Source organism: Dipodomys spectabilis, unplaced genomic scaffold (assembly GCF_019054845.1).
Source record: "Dipodomys spectabilis isolate Male_0828 unplaced genomic scaffold, ASM1905484v1 ptg000173l, whole genome shotgun sequence".
NCBI lineage: Eukaryota > Metazoa > Chordata > Mammalia > Rodentia > Heteromyidae > Dipodomys > Dipodomys spectabilis.
In genome coordinates this window covers 6,042,359-6,066,605 of record NW_024870850.1, presented here as the reverse complement: position 1 = coordinate 6,066,605, position 24,247 = coordinate 6,042,359, and the positions used below count along the sequence as shown (strand labels likewise).

Below are 24,247 nucleotides of genomic sequence, written 5' to 3'. Positions count from 1 at the left end.
TTATCGAAGTTTAGTTGGCTATAGGTCTGTAGATTCATTTCTGGGTTTTCAATTCTATTCCATTGGTCCTAAAGTCTGTTCTTGTGCCAGTACCAAGCTGTTTTGATTATTATGGCTTTGTAGTAGAGTTTGAAATTTGGTATTGATATTCCTTCAGCCCTGTTCTTTCTCTTAAGGATCATTTTTGCTATTTGGGGTCTTTTATTGTTCCATATAAATTTTTGGATTGCCTCTTCTATTTCCTTGAAGAATGAGGTTGGAATATTGATAGGTATCACATTGAATTTGTAGATAGCCTTGGGAAATATTGCCATTTCCATGATGTTGATCTTTCCAATCCAGGAGCATGGGAGGTTATTCCACTTTCTAAGTTCTGTTTTGATTTCCTTTTTCAGGTTTTTAAAGTTTATTTGCAATAACTAGTATATGTCTGAAACAAGTAGAAAAGGTCAGATAAGATGATGTTAGGTGAAATTAACTCCAAGATAATTATTCAAATGTTTTTTTTTCTTTCATGGGATTGTTTCTAACATATTTATAAGATGATTTCTTTGTTGCTTTGCATGTCCCTTCCCCATGGTATAACCCCTGATTTCACTGTATTTGATGTTTGTATAATTTGTGGATGGGAAGGGAAAAAACAAATCATTTAAATAGGGATACAGGTGCCATTGCAACAATGAGATGTACAAGTTGTTATGTTGAAAAACCAACTTTACCACTTTGGCTGGGAGGGGGATTTGGGGAGAGGAGGTGGGAGATGAGAACAGATGAAAAGCGGAAACAAAGGAGGAGGCAACAATGCTTGATAAGAAATGTACTCATTATCTTGTCCATATAATTGTAACCCCTCCATACAGTATTATAAATAAAAAAAAAAGCTCATGGACACTCCCAAAACCCTGAGTTGAAACCCTATGAACCACAACATAGAACTACCCTACTATTTAGCAATTCTATTCTTGGGCATTTACCCAATAGATTACTAACTGGGATATAATTACGCTATGAGCACAATGTTCATTGAATTCTTATTCATTATAACCAAGGTCTAGAATCTCCTCAGATGCCCTTCAATGGATAAAGTAAGCAAGAATGTGGTCTACATACACAATATGTTTTTGTTTATCCATAAGAATGAATGATGTACCATTTCTAATGAGATGGAAAAACTGGAAAAAACATATACTACGTAAAGTAAGTCAGGCTCAGAGAAATAAAGGATGAATATTTTCCTTTATGTATGGAAGCTAGAAATAGTTTATAAAGTAAAAGCCTGGATGGTATGCAAGTATATTCAAATGTATTAACTGAAATACAGTAGATTCAAAGGAGAATTCAAATAATGTAATTCCCTACAAAGGCAAAGCCAAATTTCTGCAAAATAAAACACCAGGAAACATGTACTCCAAAAAGGTGGGATCAAATCAGGGGAAAGGTGTGGACAAATGAAGAGGAGAATGTAGTCACATATCCAATATATATCCTACAAAATGAAAAGATGGAAGAGGTGAATAGGGAGGGATGAGTGAATTGTTGAAAGGGTGACATTGATCAAGAAATATATGGTCTTCATAACCTGTTTTGTTAAAAGGCTACTCTACTGTACAATCATATAAAGATAATTAAAATTTAAAAACTGAATAGAAAAAAGTAGTTTTTTAAAGTAATTTGATATTTCCATGTATGTATACAAGGTACCTTTTTTAGACACACAACAAATAACATCCTTCAACACCAATCCTTTTTAAAAAGATTTCTACAAATCTCATTATCTCATATTCATAAACATATATTAAGTAAGTTGATCATGTGGAAGCTGTTACATCTCCATGTCCTTCTGTCTCCACCACAAGACATGATCTGTATTTCATTCCCACCATTTATTTTTGTTGATCATTTTGTGCCAGTATTATGGCTTGAACACAGGGCCTGAGTGATTTCTCTCAGCTCCTTTGTGAACTGTGCAGATTCTTTCAGTCTGGTACACACCCATTTGTCAATGCTTTCTTGAGAACCATGATAGGCAGTTACTATAGAATGAGCCCTAACTCCAGCTATTCTTTCCACTGAATATTTTTGTGATAGTATCTTCCTTTTGCTATATGCCCATGTCTTTCTATTGATGCTTGCTGCCACAGCTGGAATGACAGGCATATGCCTCAATATCCAGCTTCTTCTATTTACACAGAATCTCAGGATATTGTTTTTAGCCTGAGCTGGCTTGGAGTCTCAATCCTCCTGATCTCAGCCATCTTCGTCAGCACACACACAAAAATAGCTTGAATACAAAGCATGTAGCATCATAACTAGCTATTGATTAAGAGGGTCTTATGAAAATTGTGCCTGGGCTGTGTGTGAGCTGTGATCCCAATCTCAGCCATGTGAGCCCCTTGCACTACAGTCATGAGCCTCCATGCCTGGCTCAGTTCTTTAATGTTCTGGATATGGAAACCAGAATCTAAAACAGAGCCAAAGACCAGGCTATTCTTTCTTAAGCTATTTCACTACTACTTACAAAAGCATTACCTCTGTCTGTTGCTTCAACTGTTTCCCTTATGCATCTAGCTGATGGTTTCATATTTGAGGCTCTAAAGTTGAGGATGTTAATGGAATGACAGGGAACTATTTCAAGTCTTCTACGAGTGGCAATGCAGTTTTACAAACAAAATTTATTACAGAGCAATCTTGAATTCACTATATGTAATTGGTAATGTTGTCAACAATCAGTTGGCTGTATCTATGTGAGATTGTTCCGGATCATCTATTATGTTTACTGGTTTCCAGATGTTCTTGGCACCAGTGTCAATGTGACTTTGTTTCAGTGGTTGTATAGTTTAGTTTGAAACCAAGTTTACCATATTTCCAGCATTGTTTGTCCTCATGGTTTTGTTCTTTCATTAATTGTGTGAATCCACATAAATTTTTAGCAACTATTTTTTTGTTTTTGTCAAGGAAAACATTGGAATTTTGAAGGAAATGAATCTGTGAGTTTCCTGGTAAATTGGGCATTTCAACAATATTTGTGCTCACCCATAAAGATGGAAGGTGCTTTCTGTTATATTCTCGTCTTTAATTCTTTCTTCTACATCCTCTGGTTTTCAAGATTCTTAGGTACAATTTCCCTTAGATGTGGGAGGCTGGGGAAAATAGGTTGTTACAGCAGTGTCTTTCTTCATCAGTGAGTTTGTGTTGTTGGAAAGCCTTCTGCTGGCATCTTTTTGGCATTGAAATATGAGATATTATTTGCAAAGAGAGATGTGTGCCTAGATATGGTGTGTGTGACTCACCACCCTAGGTACAATGCCCTCATAACTTTAGTTGATAACTCAGAGGCATAGACTTTTTCTGGCCATTTCACTATTCACATGACATGGTATGATCTCATACAATCTAGTTGCATCATCACAAATGACTTTTATGCAAATAGTTTTTTTAACATAGACTTTGGACAAACTTTACACAAGATAACTCCATCTCTGGGGCCTCTCTATCTGTGGTCTCAGATGAAATCAAAAGACCTGTGGTGAAGAAGGCAAATCAGCAAATATGTTTTCTAACTCATGTTTTTCTTCCTTAGGCAAGGCTACAAATGCAGAGCCCTTGGGAACAGTCTTACACATTACTTCTGAGGACTCACAAGAGACTTTGATTAGAAGTGAGCTATAGTGTAGTTCTTTGTTAATAAAAAGGCACATATACATATACATAACTGAAACTATGGGTCTCACTTCCTTCCAGAATTTATGCTTGGCAGAGGTTTCAGGGATGTGCCCTTTGGCTTTCACACTCCTCCTTCTCCATCTTCCCCTCCCTGTCAGGTCCTTGGCTGACACTACCTGCTTTTCTACAATGAAGCACCGAGCACACATGGCTGGAGATATAATGATTGCTGGGTTTTTTCCTCTCTACACTTTGGGAGTAGACCATAATAACATCCATGGTTCCAGGAAAGAAGAGAACAAGATGTAAGTAATTCAATATTTTATTTCCACTTACTCTTTTATTCTGAGGATGTTCGATGGGTGAGGGAACTCTTGGCATACACAAATCTCTGTCCCTCTATAGTGACCTCCATCACTATTGCATCCAGAGCAACTCAGTTTTATTATGTTGTCTTACATCTCCTGTTGAGTGATTTTCTGCCTGCTAGCAGAAGAGGACTCTGTTTCCTTCCATGTAACTTCTCTTTTCTAGGTCTGTAAGAGCTTCACTTTACTCCAGCATGCCTATATCTCCTGCATTTTAGCTGTCACTATGGAAAATGAAGTGTTGTTACTACAATCATCCTGAGTCACTGGCATGGGATCTGTATTAAAAGGTTGCAACTACATTTCCTAGGCCAGTAGTCTGAGAACTTTGTTAAATAACACCTATATTTTGTGAACATTGATAAAAATTTCTAATGGTAGCTCATACCTGTAATCCTAACTACTCATGAGGCTGATATGTGATGATGGAGGTCTGAAACTAACCCAGGCAGGCAAATCTGTGAGACTTTTATCTCTAGTTTTCCAGCCAAAAGCTGGAAATGAAGCTGTGGCTCAAGTGAGTGTTAGCCTTGAACCAAAAAGCTCAAGAACAGTGCCTAGGCACTGATTTCATGCCCTAGGATTGGCCCATGCACGTGCATGCAAACACACACATACACACACACACACACACACACACACACACACACACACACACACTTAATGTACACAAGCAGTTACTGTTCCAAATTAAGCCTTGTGGAATTGTTTCATGTCAGCTATACTCCACAACCCAGGTGTTACCAGGCAGCTCAATGTTATGAAGGATTCCTTGGGGGAGAATTTTATATGCTCAAGATGAGTTCTTCTTTACTTGTGCACATGCATGTTTTTTAAGTTTTGTCTGTAACACAGAGTCTCAGTAATAACTGGCTATAGTAAAAGAAAGAGGAAGGAAAAGAAAAATAACTTCACATATTTCAAGAAATTCTAGCAAACAATCTGATTTCTATTGCAAGATAATATTATTATCTATCACTGGCACTCCTTTTTGAATGCTAGAATAACAACTATAGCAGATATCCCAGGAAAGGAATTACTTTCTTCTGTACTATAGAAGGTGCATGTACTTATTTTTTTATGTCACTGGAATGTTTATTTTTCTCTCTCGCTGGTCTTGGGAACTCAGAAACTGGGCAATGTCCCTGAACATTTTTGTGGAAGGCTCTAGCACTTGAGCCACAGCTCCACTTCTGGCAGCTTTTGGTAGTTAAATGGACATTAGAGTTTTACAGTCATCCTTGCCCCAGCTGTCTTAAATACATGATCCTTACTCAGCCTCATAAGTAGTTAAGACTAAAGGTGTGAGGGACTACTGTCCGGCTTAGCTTATTCTTATTCTTTATAATCCACACTATTTACCCATGTTTAGCTGATTTTCATTCTTTTAATTTCCCAAAATATATTTTGAGTACTTTCTTAAGGTGCTAATATAGACATGCTGAGTATCATGGTTTCAGCCAATGGATATTTCTTTGTTACCCTCAGATACAAAGGAAAGTCTGGTCTGGGTTAGTAAAATTTTATGCATGCTATTGACTACAGATAGAAATACTTATTGACTAAGTCTTTGTTGTAGATAAGTAGAACACTCCATTTAGACATCAGTAGGTGAGAGATTTGACTTAAGTCGATGCCCACTGATGTTAATTGATGCTTGCCAATTTTGATACAATGTGGTGCTTGTGCTGAGTATCTGGTTCATGTGTGTTTCCATACTGCATGCCAAATACTTTGATTATATTCACTCACTCTTTTCAAAACACTTTTATGTTGGGTGAAATGTTCTGTAGGTGGCTATGAGGCTCATCCAATCAAGGGTGAAATTTAATACTGATACCTCCCTGTTGACTTGGTCTGGAGGGTGTCTCCAGAAAATCTGCAGCTATTATTCTGTTGAGGATTATCTCAAAGTCAGCTTACAGAGAGTCAAGTGTTTTTTTTTTTTGATTATGGGTTAATATACATTTACAATTGTCATGTCATCTTGTTGATCTGATTATATCATAATTGTATTACAAACTTGGCACATTTAATTGCTTTGATTAAGGTCTATTTGATGTGATAAGTTATATATATTCTGCTTTCTTTTCCCTTTGATTTGCTAGGCCTGCCCCATTCCATTTCTTTTTTCATGTTGATATATTCTTTATTGCTATTTTAAAGATGATGTACAGAGAGATTACAGTTACATAAGTAAGATGAAGAAAACATTTATTTTCCAACAATGTCACCCTTCCCTTTCTATTTTCCCTCCCATCCACACCCTCCAGGTCTATAGTTTATTTTCAACATAGTGTCTAGTGAGTAGCAATGTTGCATTTGTTCACCCTTTGTTCCACCATTTCTGTGACTCTATGCTCACAAAAACAGCAACAAAGAAAAAAACCCTCTTGTTCCCATTTCCTGGAATTCTTTTTTGATAAATATTATTTTATATGATTAGATGCACATAGGTATTTCAACTTTGTTTTCCTTTCCTGAGTATATTCTCCTTTGTTCTCACTGTTTTCATTATTATGCCTGTCTAATAGAGCTTGAAGTTCAGTATTGTTATTCATTCAACATTGTTCTGACCACTAAGAATTGCTTTGTTTTTCATGATCTTTTCTAATTCTCTATGAGTTTTGGATTGCTTTTCTGTCTCTGAATAATTTTGTTGAGATGTTTTGCATATTGTATTGAATTTGTAAATTACTTTGGGCAGGTTTTTCATTTTCACAATGCTAATCCTTCCAGCCCAGGAGCACTGACTATCTTTCCATCGTCTTAAGTCCTCCTTGCTTTCTTTTTTCAAATTGTTAAAGTTTTTACTATGGTGGTCTTTCCCCTATTGGTTCATTCCCAGGTATGTTATATTTTTGAGGCAATTGCAAATGAGGTGCTATTGTAATTTCAGCCTTGTTTTTCTGTCAATGGCATAAAGAAAGGCAATTAATTTTTGTGAGTTGATTTGTACATGGCTATTTTGTCAAAGTTCAGGATCAATTTTAGTAGCTATGGAAGAGAAGATTTTGGGTGTCTTTATGTACATGATCTTATCATCTGTAAAAAGGGATGGTTTTACTCTCCCTTTCCTATTTGGATCCCCTAAATAATTTCCCCCTGCATACTGCTCTTGCAAAGAATTCCAATGCTCTGTTGAAGAGAAATGGACATCCTTGAAGAAAGGGGACATCTTTGTTTTGTTCCTGAATTTAGGGTAAATATCTTTAGTTGTTCACCATTAAACATAAAAGTGGCTGTAGATTGTTCCTACATAGTCTTTCTTACATTGAGAAATGTTCCAAAGTTTCCTATCATAAAGGAGTGTGGATATCGTCAGAGGGTTTTTCTGCTTCAATTGAGTTAATCATGTGGCTTTTGCCCTTGCTTCTGCTGTGCGCTATAATATGTTAATTGACTTGCATATGTTAAACCAGATTTGTATCCTTGGTATGAATCCATTTTAATCATAATGTATGATTTCCTGAATCAGTTGTTGGATTCTATTTGCCAGTATTTTGTTGAGAGGTATTGCATCAATGTTCATCGAGGAGAAAGATATAGAGTTGTCTTTTCTCAGTATGACCTTCTCTTGTTTGGAGTTGAGTGTAATGCTAGCTTCACAGAATTAGTAGTATTCCTTCTGTTTGTATTTCATTGAAGAATTTGAGGAGTACTGGTGAAAATTATCCTTTAAAGGGCTTTTAGAATTCAGCTGTAAAGCCATTATGAGCTGGGCATTTCTGGAGAGTGAGATCTGTTATTGTCAATGTAATTTCATTGTTTGTGAAGGGCCTGTTTATTTATGGGAATTTTATTTATTTATCATATATTATTCTTATTGTAGAGTTGATATTCAGAGAGGTTACAGGTACATGAGTAAGGAGTACAATTCTTTTTGAATTTTGTCTGTTTTTCATCACTCTCTCTGTCTTTCCCGCCTATCCCCAACCACAACATATCCAGTTCATTTTCTACATAGTGCCTAGTGAAAATCATGGTTGCAATGTTTCACTGTGTCCCTCTGTTTCTCTGATTCCCCTTCCCTTCTCAAATCAGCTGAACTTATATAGAAGAAAATGGGTACCGAAATCAGAAACTGTGACTACTGGGAATAAAGCAGAGCAGAAACAAATGACAGACAAAAGTAATGTTCTCGAGGTGTTGAACACACTACTTCATGTATCTGTTGACCATTTTTTTCTTCCTCTGAGAAGTCTCTCTTAAGGTCTTCATTCCTTTTATTGATTGGGTTGAGTTGGGGAGTTTTGTTTTGTGATGTTAATTTTTTTGGTTCTAAGTATATGTTAGATAGGACCCCGTTGTCTGAGATATAGCCAGTCAAGATTTTTCTCCCATTCTGTGGGCTGTTCATTTATCTTCCTATGTCTTCTGATATGCAGAATCTCTTCAGTTTAATAAATTCCCATTTATCTAGTCTTTATTTGAGTTGTTGTGATTCTGGATTTTTCTTTAGAATGTTTTCCCCTGTGGTTAGAAGGCTTAGGTGTTTCCCGAGCCTTTCCTATAATATTTTCACAGTGTCTGGCCTTACACTAAGGTCTTTGATCCATTTAGAGTTGATTCTGGTGCAAAGAGATATATGAGCATATAGCTTCTGTTTTCTGTATGTAGATAGCGAATTTTGCCAGCACTATTTGTGAAAGAGGCTATCTTTCTTGGAAGCTGTGTTTCTGGCTCCCTTCTCTACATTTCCTTTTGTGGAAAATACTCTCGTCAACTTTTGACAAACAGTTTTCACCATCTTCATTCCTACATTTTATTACTCCAAATGTGTATGTTCAATTAGATTTTCATCAAGCTCACTATTTTCTTCTGCTTAAAATATTTCAAAATATGATTGATGTTCATTGTGATCACTTCAGATATACCTACAGTATACATTGAAAAAGTTCATCCTTTCATTTGTATTTCCAATGCGCCTTTGAAATGTTTCCTTTTAACCATTGCTAGTTTTTTTCATTATATTGATTTCTTTTTTTTTTTAGTCAGTCGCGGGGCTTGAACTCTGGGCCAGGGCACTGTCCCTGTACTCTTCAGTTCAAGGCATGTGCTCTATTGCTTGAGCCACAGTGCCACTTCCAGTTTTCTAGTGGTTTTTATTGGAGGTGAGAGTCTCACGGACTTTCCTTCCCGGGGATGGCTTTGAACTGTGATCCTCAGATCTCAGCCTCCTGAGTAGCTAGGATTACAGGCGTAAACGACTGGTGCCCGGCTTATATTATTTCCTTAGAATGTCCACACACACTTACACACACACACACACACACACACACACACACACACACACACACACACACACACACATACCTTTGAGTACACAAACAAGACACAGAGAAAGAAAGTAAGAAATGTACTTTGATCATCCTTGTTTCTTTCCATTGTTTCATTTTCAGTATCTCAGTCTAAAAGTATTGGGAAGAGAGTAGTGACCAGTGCATTTTACATGGCATTGTGGAACTAGGATTTCCATGCAAAACTTACTTATATTTCTCTCCTCAACCCCCATGTCGTGGGTTCTTCTCTCCAAAATGAGTTCCTTGAAATTGGATGCATCCCTTTTGTTTTGTTACATAAAAGTAAAATTCCCTCCTCTGATATTTCAGCTCTTTTTCTCGTTGTTATCTGTAAGAGCTATTCAATATGTTGTGTCTGTGAGAAGAGCTTGCTATAGAATCATTCATAAATAACACTTTGTTTCTGAAAATTGCACTTAAACATTTATTAGTAAGCCTGACCTGCCATATAAATACATAACATAAACTGGGTGACTAAAAACACAAAAATTATTTTCAATACCTGTGTACCTAGTTGCCTTTGGCTGTGGTGCATGTGGTAATAGGGAAAAATAAACTCTCTCTCAACTTAAATAATTATCTGAATCTCATTCATGACAAATGCCTTTCGTGTCCTTACCTAATTCTACATGGAAGCATAAGAGACTGCATTTACATTCCATTCTAATTGGAGTAATATTTGAACATATTCATTGACAAAGAAGCAAGTATTTAATGTATCAAAGTCTTAAGTTTTAAAATATTCTTCAATTCCTTTACTCATTGTGCAGGTTTATCTTCAAGAACTATCAATGTGTTTTGGCCTTGGCTTTTGCTATTGAGGAGATCAACAAAAACTCTGATCTTTTACATAATTTAACTCTGGGATTCGATATCTATGATGTTCACTTCAGAGCTTGGACAATGTTTAAGAATCCCTTCATTTGTCTCTTTGGGAAGTACAAGATTCCAAACTACTCCTGTATGAGAGACAGCAGGTCTATAGCAGTACTTACAGGACCATCAGGAATAACATCTGACCAGATTGGGACATTGCTAGGACTCTACAGATTTCCACAGGTGAGGGTAGGAGTTATGGAAGGATATAAAAACATCTAATTTAGTGGTATTTCAGATGTTAAAAAAGAAGGATGGGAAGAGACTCTTCATGAATGCAGCAAATTTTGTGGCATGTCATAATTACTCAAAGGTAGTTGGAAATATATTTTTAGACAGTTTGGAAAAACTGATGGAAGATTTGAGCAGACAATTGGATAATTTATTTTTTGAATCCTTATCAACAATTTTCTTTAATAAATCAGGAAATGGAAAATGACTTTGCAGTGTGAAGATATGTTGAGCAGGGTACTGATGGCTTACACAAGTAATCCTAACTAATCAGGAAACTTGTATCTCTAGCCTGCAAAGAGCAGGTGAATGTGTGACTCCATTAGTACAGTCTTCAAGGAAATTGCCAAGGAAGTGCAAGAGGCCATGAGTTTGTGCCCCTGTATTGGCATTCATGTGTATACAGACACACACACACACACACACACACACACACACACACACACACACGAAAGATTTTATGTTGAATGAAGTAAATCAGACTATGAACGAGAAAAGGTGAATGTGTCCTCTCATATGTGAAAATTAGATCTAAAATATGAATATGTATTATGAAACAAATATGGCACACACACATAGACATTTACATATATACATGATCAATCTGACTAAAGTATGGTATACAGAGGGATGGAACTCCATAGTGTGTAACTTTTCTTATATACTGACAGTGTAAAAAATGAACACCAGGCATATCTTGGAGGAGTGGAATAGGAGTTAAGGGATAAATTCAAAATAATAAGGACTGAATGAATGGGGAAAATCAACATAATAGTCAATGGGAAAGTGTGAAAATGGAATTAGACAAGTTGTGGAGAGACAGGTTGATATAGAGGGGAAGAGTTGATGGAAATAGTGACAAATATCAAGAGACAATTTGCAAGACTATTGATACGTTCCACAACTATTCAAAAGCAATTAAATTATTTTTTTCAAAAACCCAAAAGCTACCTTCCACCTACTTCAACTGGTTCTTAACAGATGTCAAGACAGAGATTGTGATGGATGGCAATCTTCTCATTCATGGAGTGTCCAATTTTTTCCCTTTAGTTTACCTTTGGGCCTTTTGATCATGCCCTGAGTGACCATAAGAAGTTTCCTGCTCTCTATCAGATGGCCCCAAAAGACACATCAATAGCCACTGCCATGGTCTCCTTACTGCTCCACTTCAGCTGGAGTTGGGTGGGACTGTTGACCTCACAAGATGAGAATGGTTCATGTTTTCTGGCTGATTTGAAAGAAGAGATGGCCAAGAACAGAGTTTGTGTAGCTTATCAGCTAGTGATGTCAACCCACGATGTGGCACATGTATTCAAACTCACAGCAGTTCATAATGAGATAAATCTATCTTCAGCAAGTGTCTTCATCATATATGGTGATAATGATTCACTGCTAGGTTTAATGGTATTGATTGAGCAAATTGCTATACATGGCAAAGTTTGTATCATGAACTCACAGTGGGATTTCACCCTGAAAAGGAGATATTTCATGCTAGGATCATTTCATGTACCTCTTATTTTTACACACCATCATGTAGAAGTTGCTGGATTCACAGATTTTGTGAAGGCAGTTAACCCTTCCAAATATCCAGAAGACATTTTTCTTGCAAGGTTGTGGGTTCTCTCTTTTAATTGCTCTGACTCAGAGTCTGACTGTGTAACATGGGACAATTGTCCTCATGACGCCTCTTTGGACTGGTTACCTGGGCATATTTTTGAAATGACTATGTCTGGAGATAGTTACAATATATACAATGCTGTGTATGCTGTGGCTCAGGCTCTCCATGAGATGCTTCTTCATCAAACAGAAGTTCAAACTATGGGAAATAGAAAAGGAGCACTGCCTTCCTCTGCTCAGGTAAGTTCTTTTATGTTGGAGTACACACACCATGAGCACTTTCTATTCTGGTTTCTTACTGTATGAAATTAAATATTTCTGTATATATGCATGTGTTTCTGTGTATATATTATGTGTTTACATAGAGACGTCTATATATATATGTTTGTATTCCTATCTCATAAATATCATGGTTGCTGATATTAATGAGTACATATATGTCAGTATTTGAAGTAATTGTCTCAAATATTAAGCTTTTATGTTTGCATTATCAGAAATTACTGGAAGTACAAAATTGAACAAATGTAGTTTCACATTTAAAACTTTAAATATTTCATGTGCTTTAAAATCCTATGCAATTCTTTATGTTTCAATGTCTTTGACATATTCTAGACATGTGGATATGTTCTTAAGAAAACAACAGGCCAGTAACAAGGATAAAATATATTCCATCTTCCTATAAGTTCATTTTAGCACAAGGGATTGAACACAGTGTCTGTGTCCAAGGCTAATGCACTGACTGCTTCCTACTTTTTCTGAGTAGTATATTGGAGACAAAGTTCTCACTGACATTTCTGCCCAGGCTTCCTACGAATCATGATTTTTTACCTGAGTCTCCTGATTAACTGGGATTACATCCTTGATCCACCAGCACGCTGCTTAGAAATTCAATAGTTATCAATAATGCCAACTTGTTCATACCTAGTTTTTTGAAAACTGTAAATTCAGCTTTTACCTATGAGTTTTCTCAGACATGGCAGAGGATGATTTGCTGAAAAGAATTATCCATGTTTTTCATAAGTGACTGAGTTTTATTAAACTTTTGGTATTAAACATTTAGCAAGCTCAAACTGTAGACATTCACAAAAGAGTGAGTGATTCTGGCAGACTGTAGCAAAATGATTTCTCTGGAAAAAACTCATCCTATTTTTATCTGCATGATCAGGAAAGATTATTTTTCATATTGATTATTTTGATTCCTCTAAAGATTTTCTTCTGGGATATTTCACTAGGTGTATCCACTATTCTTAAATTCAGAATCAGGGGTAAAAGGCAATCAGGAGCTTTTATTTTTTATTTTTAATGTTTTTTATTGTGAGAATATTGTACAGAGGAGGGCTTACAATTAGATGAGCAAAGTAATGAGTACATTTCTTTTTTTTTTTTTTGTTGGTCGTGGGGCTTGAACTCTGGGCCTGAGTGCTGTCCCTCATCTCTTCAGTTCAAGGGGAGCGCCCTACCACTTGAGCTACAGCGCCACTTCTGGTTTTCTGGTGGTTTATTGGAGATAGGAGTCTCATGGTCTCTCCTGTCCGGGCTGGCTTTGAACCTCGATCCTCAGATCTCAGCCTCCTAAGTAGCTAGGATTACAGGCTTGAGCCACCAGCGCCCGGCTTGAGTACATTTCTTAACAAGCATTGTTGTCTCCTCCTTTGTTTTATTTCAAGTTTTTTTTCTTAATACTGGGATGTACTTGACCATAAGATGATGTCTCCTTTTAGCTTCATACTTTTCTGAAGACCATCCAGTTTTACAATCCTACTGGAGATCAAGTGATTTGGAACAAGAAAAGGAAATTGGAGGCAGAGTATGACATTCTGAACATTTGGAATTTTCCAGAGGGTCTTGAACTTGAGGTGAAAGTAGGAATGTTTTCTCCATATGCTTCACATGACAATCAATTGTCTTTATCTGAAGATATGGTAGAGTGGTCCATTGAAACTACAGAGGTGAGTTGGATCTAATAATAGTGATTTTAAGAATACACGAATCAGCAAACGTCACACTTTAAATTAGTCCTTGGCTGAGTTCCAGCAACTTTCTCCTAGAATCATAGCAACCAATAGAGCTGAGATATGAATATCATAGTTTAGAGTCAGCTCTAACTCTGTGAGACTCTTCTCTCCAATTTACTTCTAAAAATCTGGAAGTAGATCTGTGACTAAGGAAGTAGGGTGCTATCCTTGAGCCAAAATAGCCAAGTCCAGTGCTCATGCCTTGAGTTCAAGCACCAGGATCAGAACAAAAAGAGTTAAATATGTTTCTACATGTTGATTTTGAATATTGTCATAAGATGTAATTACCTTTTTCTCAGTGGGATTCTAACACTGTGATAAAATACCTGAGGAGTTGCTCATCAGATTGAAAGGTCTCTTTTACCCCCTTCTGTGGAGATTCATTCAATGGTTAATTAACCTTTTACTTAACCATCTTTGGTTAGAGGAATCATTGAAGGCACTTGTGACAATAATCTTGTTATGGCCACTAGAAAATAAAATGAAAGAAGCAATGGTCCTGGGGTTCACATAACCCTCTAAAAGGGGTGTCTTCTCTTTGCGCTTTCCCATGTCACAGATGAAAAGGAGACAACATACAATGACATGAATTCAAGGAAATACCATAGGTTTTTATACTAGAAATTACTTTCTCACTACTATTTTCCACCTTTTAAAGATCCCATACGATTCATTAATTCAACAGGCTAGCTAGCAATCAAGGTTGTAGCACATAGCATTTGGGAACCATGAAATATGGAAGCTATAACAGAATTCAATAAATCAACTGCACTTACCTGTTTAAAATTCCCATTCTCTAACAAATAGCTTTTTGCAGTGTTCAATATGAGTCTGAACAGTCACCAACACATCTCTGTCTTTCCTCAGACTCCTTACTCTGTCTGCAGTGAGAGTTGTGGTCCTGGATTCAGGAAATCTCCTCAGGAAGAGAAAGCTGCCTGTTGCTTTGATTGTACACCTTGCCAAGAAAATGAGATTACTAATGGGACAGGTGAATTTGTGACTTATAAAAAATTTTTTTCTCTGTTCTTACTTTTCCTCAATCCAAATAAGTCAAAGCAAAAATTTTGTATTACAATTACACAGCCCATTCTCCTCTCTATTAATAACTAAATTCAAATAAATGGTGGTATTGCTAATGGCAATACGATAGAACATGACTTTGAATTATATATTTAGTACAATTTTGCAGTTTAATGCAGGAAAATTTATCTCCAGGAATCATTCTTATCACTAATCATTAGGAAAAATACAAACTCTAACATGAAATTAAGCATAAGTCTTAGAAGAAGAGTGTTCATTTTAAAAGTTACATTTCACCCACACAGAAAAAATGGATCTCACATATATTTATTTCTTTTCTTTTTTATGTAGTATGGTTGATATTGAGCCTGCAGAGAGCAAGCTGGCCTAGGTTTCTCCAAATTCACATTCCTTTGCCTCCAATTCTTACGTGTCCAATGATAGGTAGCATAATGTATCTTTATTTCTCAGTGCCCAGGACTCTTCTTGGCACAGGGCAAGGGCTAGTAAGCTGAATTCAGTTTAAGAAATCAGCAAGACTATAGAGGATCCAAGAGTTATTAATTCATTCTACAGCTTCATAAATAAGCAGGGCACACAAACATAATGAAATAAAATTGAGGATAATATACCATAGGGTAAAATAAATGTCTTACAGAAAGATATAGGGCAATGTAAGCTGTATAAATCCAACTTTAATTTTTGTATTTTTATGGATTTATTTTTATTTTTATTTTTTTATTGTGAAAATACTGTACAGAGGGGTTACAATTACATGGGCAAGATAATGAGTACATTTCTTTTTTATAATTTTTTTATTGTGAACATACTGTACAGAGGGGTTACAATTACATGGGCAAAATAATGAGTACATTTCTTATCAAGCATTGTAGCCTCCTCCTTTATTTCCCCTTCCCATCCTCCCCCCAATTCTCCCCGCTGATTGTAGAACTCTTAATGACAGTGAGAAAAGTGTAAAAAATTTATTATGGTATTACAATACACCAAGGTTTACATTATCGATAACTGTGATAGTCATTGAGCAAACAATATTGAATAAAAAATCCTGAATATAGAAGAAGATAAAAATGGGAAGCGGTTATGGCTTGGAAAAAAATACAACAATTTTAAGATAGTAAATGTGACATCTGAGGATTTCACCTATGTGAAAAATTTCCTAAATTCTTTGAAGCAAATGAAGTAAATAAAAAGAAGTAATGGTAATATGCATGTCTCACCAGATATGGAACAATGTGTGAAGTGTCCAGATCATCAGTATGCCAACACACAGAGGACACAGTGCCTCTTGAGAGTTGCAAGTTTCCTGGCTTTTGGAGATCCCTTGGGAATGGCTCTGGTTGCCATTGGTCTTTGTTTTTCTATGCTAACTGCCTTTATTCTTGGAATTTTTGTTAAACACAAAGACACTGCCATTGTCAAGGCCAATAATCAGACTCTCAGCTACATATTGCTCATCTCCCTCATCTTCTGTTTCCTCTGTTCTTTGCTCTTTCTTGGCCGACCAAACACAGTCACATGTATCCTGCAGCAGATCACATTTGGGGTTGTGTTCACTGTGGCTGTTTCCACAGTGTTGGCCAAAACAGTGACTGTGGTTCTGGCCTTCAAGGCCACTTCCCCTGGGAGAAGGATGAGGTGGCTGCTGGTATCAGGGGCTCCTAACTTCATCATCCCCATCTGCACCCTCATCCAGGTGACCTTCTGTGGCCTCTGGCTGGGAACCTCTCCTCCCTTTGTGGACACAGATGCACACTCTGAACATGGCCACATCATCATCCTGTGCAACAAAGGCTCCCTCACTGCCTTCTACTGTGTCCTGGGATACCTGGGCTCTCTGGCCCTGGCCAGCTTCACAGTGGCTTTTCTGGCCAGGAACCTGCCTGACACCTTCAATGAGGCCAAGTTCCTGACCTTCAGCATGCTGGTGTTCTGCAGTGTGTGGCTCACCTTTCTACCTGTATACCACAGTACTAAGGGGAATGTCATGGTGGCTGTGGAGGTCTTCTCTATCTTGGCCTCTGGTGCAGGGCTCTTAGGTTGCATTTTTGCCCCAAAGTGTTACAACATCTTGTTAATGCCAAATAGAAATTCTGTGCATGGCTTCAGGCATAAAATACAGTATGACAAATAAGCATTCTTCAGATTTTTCACATAGGCATATTGTTTTTTCGCTTCCCCTCCCCAAATTATAAAAGTGTATATACAAGGTGCAGGACACTGGAATCAAATACAGTGAAAACAGGGGTTATACCATGGGGGGGGGACATACCAAAGAAACAAAAATGTCACATAGCACATTATTAAATCTACTAAAAACAATAGCAAGAAAAAAATTTGTGTTCCTATCTTGGGGTTCATTTTGCCTAACTTCATCTTATATGGTCATACTGATTAATACACAGAAGGTCTGATTTAAATCTACAGTAATGATCTCTTCTTGTCATAGTTTATATTATAGAATTTTTACTTCACAGAGTAAGTATCTAGTGTGCATTTTCCCAGCTGTGGTAGTCACAAATGATGGTAATCACAATTTAAACTGGAGTTTATTGTCTTTATACATATACATATATATATTAAAGATATTGTACAGAGGGATTACAGTTACATGAATAAGAAAGTAAGTACATTTCCTATGGAGCACTGTTACCCCCTCTTTTTTTCCCCTACAATCCCTTCCCTCCCCATCTCCCCCCTTCTTCCCCCCCTTTCCTTCCAAAGTTCATTTTCAACATAGTGTCTTGTACATCTCACTGTTACAGTAGATCAACCTTCATCCTTGTTTCAGCATTTTGTTATTTCCCTTCCTCTTCCCAAATTATAAAAGTGTATATACAAGGCACGGGGCACTGGAATCAAATACAGTGAAAACAGGGGTTATACCATGGGGGAGGAACACACCAAAGAAACAAAAATATCACATAATATATAATAAATACTTTAAAAACAATAGCAAGAAAGAAAAAGAATACATTTGTTTCCTTATCTTGGGGTTCATTTCACTTAACATCATCTTATATGGCCTTATTGATTAGTATACAGAAGGGCAGATCTAAATCTATAGTAATGATCTCTTCTTGTCATAGTTTGTATTATAGAAGTTTTAATTCACAGAGTAAGGATCTAGTGTGCATTTTTCTAACAGTGGTAGTCATAAGTGATGGTGATCACAATTTAAACTGGAGTTTTACTTCTATATATTTGGTTCCTCCTGTTTAATCTGGGCTTAACTATATTATCATCTCTTCCTAAAGTCTTTTCTCTATTGTAGTTATATATATATATATATTTTATATACATGTATTATATATATATATATTAAAGATACTGTACAGAGGGGTTACAGTTACATGAGTAAGGAAATAAGTACATTTCCTGTGGAGCATTGCTACCCCCTCCTTTGTTTTCCCTACCATCCCTTCCCTTCTTACCTCCCAACCTCCTCACTCCTCTCTCCTTACAAAGTTCATTTTCAACATAGTGTATTTTATATCTCACTGTTACAGTGGGTCAATTTGTATCCTTGTTTCAGCATTTTGTTATTTCTCTTCCCCTCCCCAAATTAGAAGAATGCATATACAAGATGCAGGACACTGGAATCAAATATAGTAAAACCAGGGTTGATACCATGCGGGGAAGTACATACAAAAGAAAAAAATCACATAGTACATTAAAAATATCAGTGACAAAGACAAAACCACTTGCATCCCTATCTTGGTCTTCATTTTGCTTAGCATCATCTTATGTTGTTATATGTACATAGCTTTTAACTTTTTCTGCTTCTCTGGTAAGATTATCTATTGTCTTTCTCAATAACTCCTGTAAATTTTTTTTTTAAATTTAATTTAATTTTATTTGTGAACATACTGTACAGAGGAGTTACAGTTACATGGGCAGGATAATGCGTACATTTCTTACCAAGTCCTGTAAATTTTTATGTGTATTAACTTCCTGTCTGCAGACCACCATGTTGCAGAGCCCTCAAATTCATTTCATTAATGTTTTCCTATTCACAAATTTATATCTTTTAATGTTGTCCATAGATTTTGTTTTGTTCAATACTTGTATATTTCTAATCACACATTCACCTTTTGAAATTATCCTGAGTCTCTTTTTTGGGAGCTTTCTTTCTGTCCTAGTATTTCTTTTTCTTTGTCTTTCTCCATCTCCTTCTTTGTCTTCCTCTTCCCTCTCACAATGCTTCCTTCAAATAACTTAGGAATGACTTGTATATGCCACAAAAAATACACTTGGATTTAAGGTTACACGAGAAGTTTTGAATTTTGTGTTAAGATTAAAGTCTGTAATGCATAATAATAATAATAATAATAATTTGATTCATTTATGCATATTCGTACTCAGGGCCTATACTGTCCTTTACATTTTTCACTCAAGGATTCTTTACCACATGAATGATGGCTCCATTGCTAGCTGTTTGGTCTTTTATTGAAAATAAGAGTCTTGGATATTTAACTCATAAAGGTGATTTCAAACCTCTTCTCACATATATTTCTAAAAGTTCCATGACTAAGTAAATTACCATAGCTTTCTATAAATTAAATTTTTAGTTGACAATAAAATAATGTTTGGCAAAATATATTGTGTGCTTATTCTTTTGTTGAGGGCATGATGTTTAACAAATGAAACGTAATTAATTTTCAACTTCCTCAGAATGGTATTCAAAATATTCATCAATTTCTATTGCATTTTGACTATCTTCCTTCTTTATTTAAGGAACTGCTTTATTAGAGTTGACTTTATATTATTGAGTAAAATGCAGAATCCTCATTGTGTGATGAGAAATTGATGGAGAATATGTGATTTCAGTAATTTTACATAGTATTTTGTAGTACTTGCTATTTTTTCTGATTTAGAATTTCAGTAATCTTACACAACACTTTTTCTCTTAAGTGAAGAAATGAAAAAAATTTACACATGAATGGATGATATGTTAAAGTAAGATTGGATGGATAGGAGCCAAGGAGAAAGTAAATGTATGTAAAGGACAAGTTCATGAATAATAGGTAGAGGAACAGAGGTAATGAGAGACCAAGGAAAATGTAGCCATAGGAAACATTTTTATTTTTGTTACAATAAAACTTTATTTATAAGAAGCAGACTGGATTTGGCTTTTGAGTCATGGTTTACCTATCTTCTGTGTATGTGTTTGTGTGTGTGTGTGTGTGTGTGTGTGTTTGAGAGAGAGAGAAATAGAGAGAGTTTGTGTGGTACTGAGAGTCACATGCCATATTTTTTAAATATATGTTTTTTTCTTGAAAAATACTGTACATAGTGGTTACAGTTACATATATTCTATCAAATATTGGAAATTTCATATTAATGAAGGAGAATAATGTAATGGAAGCCACTAGGATGATTTAAATTTTTAGAAGAAATAAAATGTAATAGATACAAGGGCATTTAGACAAAATAATGTATATGGCCGTACAAAACTAGCATAATGAAACCTCTTTTAACTGTACACACTAGTAAAAACTTTAATACAAAAAATAAAATTTAAAAATCAGTCTACTTAGTGTTGGAAAAATAACACCCCTTTTGTCAATTACAAATAAACTTCATTTTTAATCCAATAAAATAAAATTACCAACTAGCCAAAGTTGATTTCATATATATCTTGGAATGGTGGCTTAAAAAACAAATGCCTAGGATTCAAAACCTAAGAAAAGATCTGTAAAGACCTCTACAGTGGGCTGGGATGGTAGCTCAGTGGTAGAGTCCTTGCCTTGCATGCATGAGGCCCTGGGTTCGATTCTTCAGCACCACATAAGCAGAAAAAAAGCCGGAAGTGGTGCTGTGGCTCAAGTGGTAGACCACTCGCCTTGAGCTGAAGAGCTGAGGGACAGTGCCCAGGCCCAGAGTTCAGGCCCCACGACCCCCTCTCCCCCCCTCCAAAGAAAAGACCTCTACAATGAAAAGGAAAGCTATCATATAAAACAGTGGATAAGAAAATGGAAAGAGGGGCTAGGAAGGTGGCTCAGTGGTAGAGTGCTTGCCTTGCATGCATGAGGCCCTGGGTTCGATTCCTCAGTACCACATACGCAAAAAGAAAAAAGCCAGAAGTTGTGGCTCAAGTGGTAGAGTGCTAGCCTTGAGCTGAAGAGCAGAGGGACAGCGTCCAGGCCGAGTTCAGGCCCCATGGCCGGACCACCCGGAAAAAAGAAAAAGAAAATGGGAAGACATCTTTTGTTCAGAGTGTGGCAGAATTAAAATTGTGAAAGTCTATATTCCCAAAAGCTACCATTCATTCAATGTTATTCCACTGAAAATTACCATACATTTTTTTGCAGGAATATAAAAATCAATACTAAGCTCAAAACCAATGGGAAACTGTGATAACCCTAGTTGAGATTAAGAAGATTCTTCTTTGAATCCAGGCTGGGAAAAAAGTTAGTGGGATGCCTTGCCTGGTGGGGGGGGGGCGGTGGCAGACATCTTCCAGCTCTGCAAGAGGTGGAGATTTAGAAAATGAGAGATCCAGGGCAGTCCTATATGTATGTTAGTCACAACAGGGGTGCCTGCCTATAATCACAGCTGTGATGGGAATGTAAAAAAGGATTGAAGTGCATTTATGTGCACAGTTATGAATAGAAAACATCACAAAAATACACAGCTGGGTGTTGGTGACTCATGTCTGTAATACTAGATATTCACCAAGCTGAGTTCTGAGCAATGCATTTCAAAGCCAGCTTGGGTAGGAAAGACATTGAGCAATTTATCTATAATTAACTACCAAAAAATCTGGAAATTGTAAGAATCCTGTCATAAAATATCCAGTCTCACACCTGACTTAAAGCAGAAGGGCTAAGAAAATGACTAAGGGGCTAAGAAAATAAGCAAAGTTGTGTGGATTTAATCAATAGTCCCAGAGTGTATTTCAGGTAGGATGTATCACAGTTACTGCATCCTCTGAAATCTCAAATTTGAACAAGTTTCAGCACAAACCCATGGAAAGACCTGAACTTAGCAGAGAAATAATAAATACACACAAAATTTGTTAGTAAAACATGGATGAGAGGCCTCAGAGGGTGGGCATGATATTGGGGCCAGCTACTTCTTTAAGCTTTCCTTTTAGCTGTGGGTGCAAACATAGCTCAGCAGCTTCCAAAGACAGAAACAATGGGGAATAGAAGAAAAAACTGTGAATTGATGGTTGATTTGGGAAAAGGAAAATACACAGGTTTGGTAAGAACTATGTGAGGCTGAGAAGCTAAGGGCTCAGACCCCTAATACTTTCATTGAAGATTGCATTGAGCTCCTGTGCTGGAAAATGGGTGCTTAATAGACTCAATTCTAGAGTGACACATCTCAAAAGCCACCTACTAGGTTAAATATGTCACTCCCAAGAAATAGACTGAGAACTGATACCAATAATTACAAATACGTATTAAGCCCATTCAGCCCAGTAGTCAATACACCAGCATTCACCAGATTTAAGTCAAGGAACCCATAAGATTACAAATAGTACAACTAATACAACTAACACAAAGTATCTTAAATACCAAGGAATAAATGTATTCAAGGAAGTGAAAGAGATCTACAAAGAAAAACACTGGTTTTTCAAAAAAGTAGAAGACATAAGAAGAAAAATTCTCCATTCAGTATAGATTGGGAAAATACTACTGTGAAAAAACCTTCATCACTCAAAATTTTATACATATAAATATATATTTCTAAATATGTTTATCTATCTATATCTACCTATATCTATCTATATGAATATATAGATATATATGAATATATAGATAGATATCAATATATATCTAGATGTGTATATACATGTATTAAATGTATATATATACACATTTAGATATATATTGATATCTATCTATCTATCTATCTATCTATCTATCTATCTATCTATCTATCTATCTATCTATCTATCTGTCTGTCTATCTATATATATACAAAGCCGAGGTCTGGAATCTTCCCAGATGCCCTTACATGGATAAAGGGACCAAGAATATGGTCTATGGTCTATACATACAATGGTGATTTGTTCATTCATAAGAATGTATGATGTACCATTTGTAATGAGATGAAATAATCTGGAAAAATACATACTAAGTGACATAAGTCAGGCCCAGAGTAATGAAGGATAAATGTTTTCCTTTATGTATGGAAGCTAGAATTAAAAGCTAGAACTAAAAGCTTAGGTGATATGCAAGTGTATTCAGATGTATTAACTGAAATACAGTAGATTCATGGCAGAATTCAAATAATGTAATTCCCTAAATAGGTAAAGTCCAACTTTCTGCAAAATAAATCAACAGGTAATAGGTACTCCAAAGGTGTTTCATCAAATCAAGGGAAAGGGGAGGACAAATGAAGAGGAGAAGAGGAGAATGCAGTCACACATCCAATATATATCTTACAAAATGAAAGATGAAAGAGGTGGATAGGGGAGGGTTAAGTGAAACATTGAATGGGGTGACATTGATACATTTATATACAGTATTCATAAAATGCTTTATTAAAAGGTAACTCCACTGTACAATGACTTAAAAATATTTTAAATTTAAAAACTAAAAATAAAAAGTAAAGAATTTTTAAAAATTATTTTGATATTTCCATGTATGTATGTAACATACTCTTTAGACACAAAACAAATAACATCCATCAAACTATCCATTCTTAAAACGATTTCTACAGATCTCATTATCCCATTTTCATAAATATATATTAAGTACATTGATCATGAGGAACTGTTACATCTCCATTAGCCTTCTGCCTCCACCACAAGCCGTCACTTTTATTTCATTCCCAACTTTCATTTTTTGTTGATCATTTTTGTGCCAGTATTATAGTTTGAACTCAGGGCCTGAGTGATTTCCCTTAGCTTTTTGTGGAGTGTGCAGATTCTTTTCATTCTGACATCCACTCACTTGTCAATGCTTTCTTGAGGACCATGATAGGCAGGTATTGTAGAATGAGGCTATCTCCAGCCCTTCTTTGCACTGAGTATTTTTGTGATAGAATCTTGCTTTTTTATATGTCCATGCCTGGGCTCTAGACTTTCTATTGATGCTTGCTGCCATAACAGTAATGACAGGCATATGCTTCAATATCCAGCTTCTTCTATTTACTCAGTATCTCATCGCATTTTTTT

General features: G+C 36.2%; 1 protein-coding gene and 1 non-coding gene across 2 annotated transcripts; one reads left to right on the top strand and one right to left on the bottom strand.

Moving 5' to 3' along the window:
- Positions 1-3,852: 3,852 nt before the first annotated feature.
- Positions 3,853-17,248, top strand: LOC122119956 (vomeronasal type-2 receptor 116-like). Its single transcript, XM_042694003.1, has 6 exons — positions 3,853-3,968; positions 10,105-10,393; positions 11,492-12,298; positions 13,780-14,007; positions 14,941-15,064; positions 16,338-17,248. Exons 1-6 carry the CDS (start codon positions 3,853-3,855, stop codon positions 17,246-17,248), a joined length of 2,475 nt encoding a protein of 824 aa, XP_042549937.1.
- On the bottom strand, positions 15,440-15,545 carry LOC122120031. The gene has a single exon (XR_006149653.1). It is a non-coding gene; the product is annotated as a small nucleolar RNA SNORA38 (small nucleolar RNA).
- Positions 17,249-24,247: the final 6,999 nt, after the last annotated feature.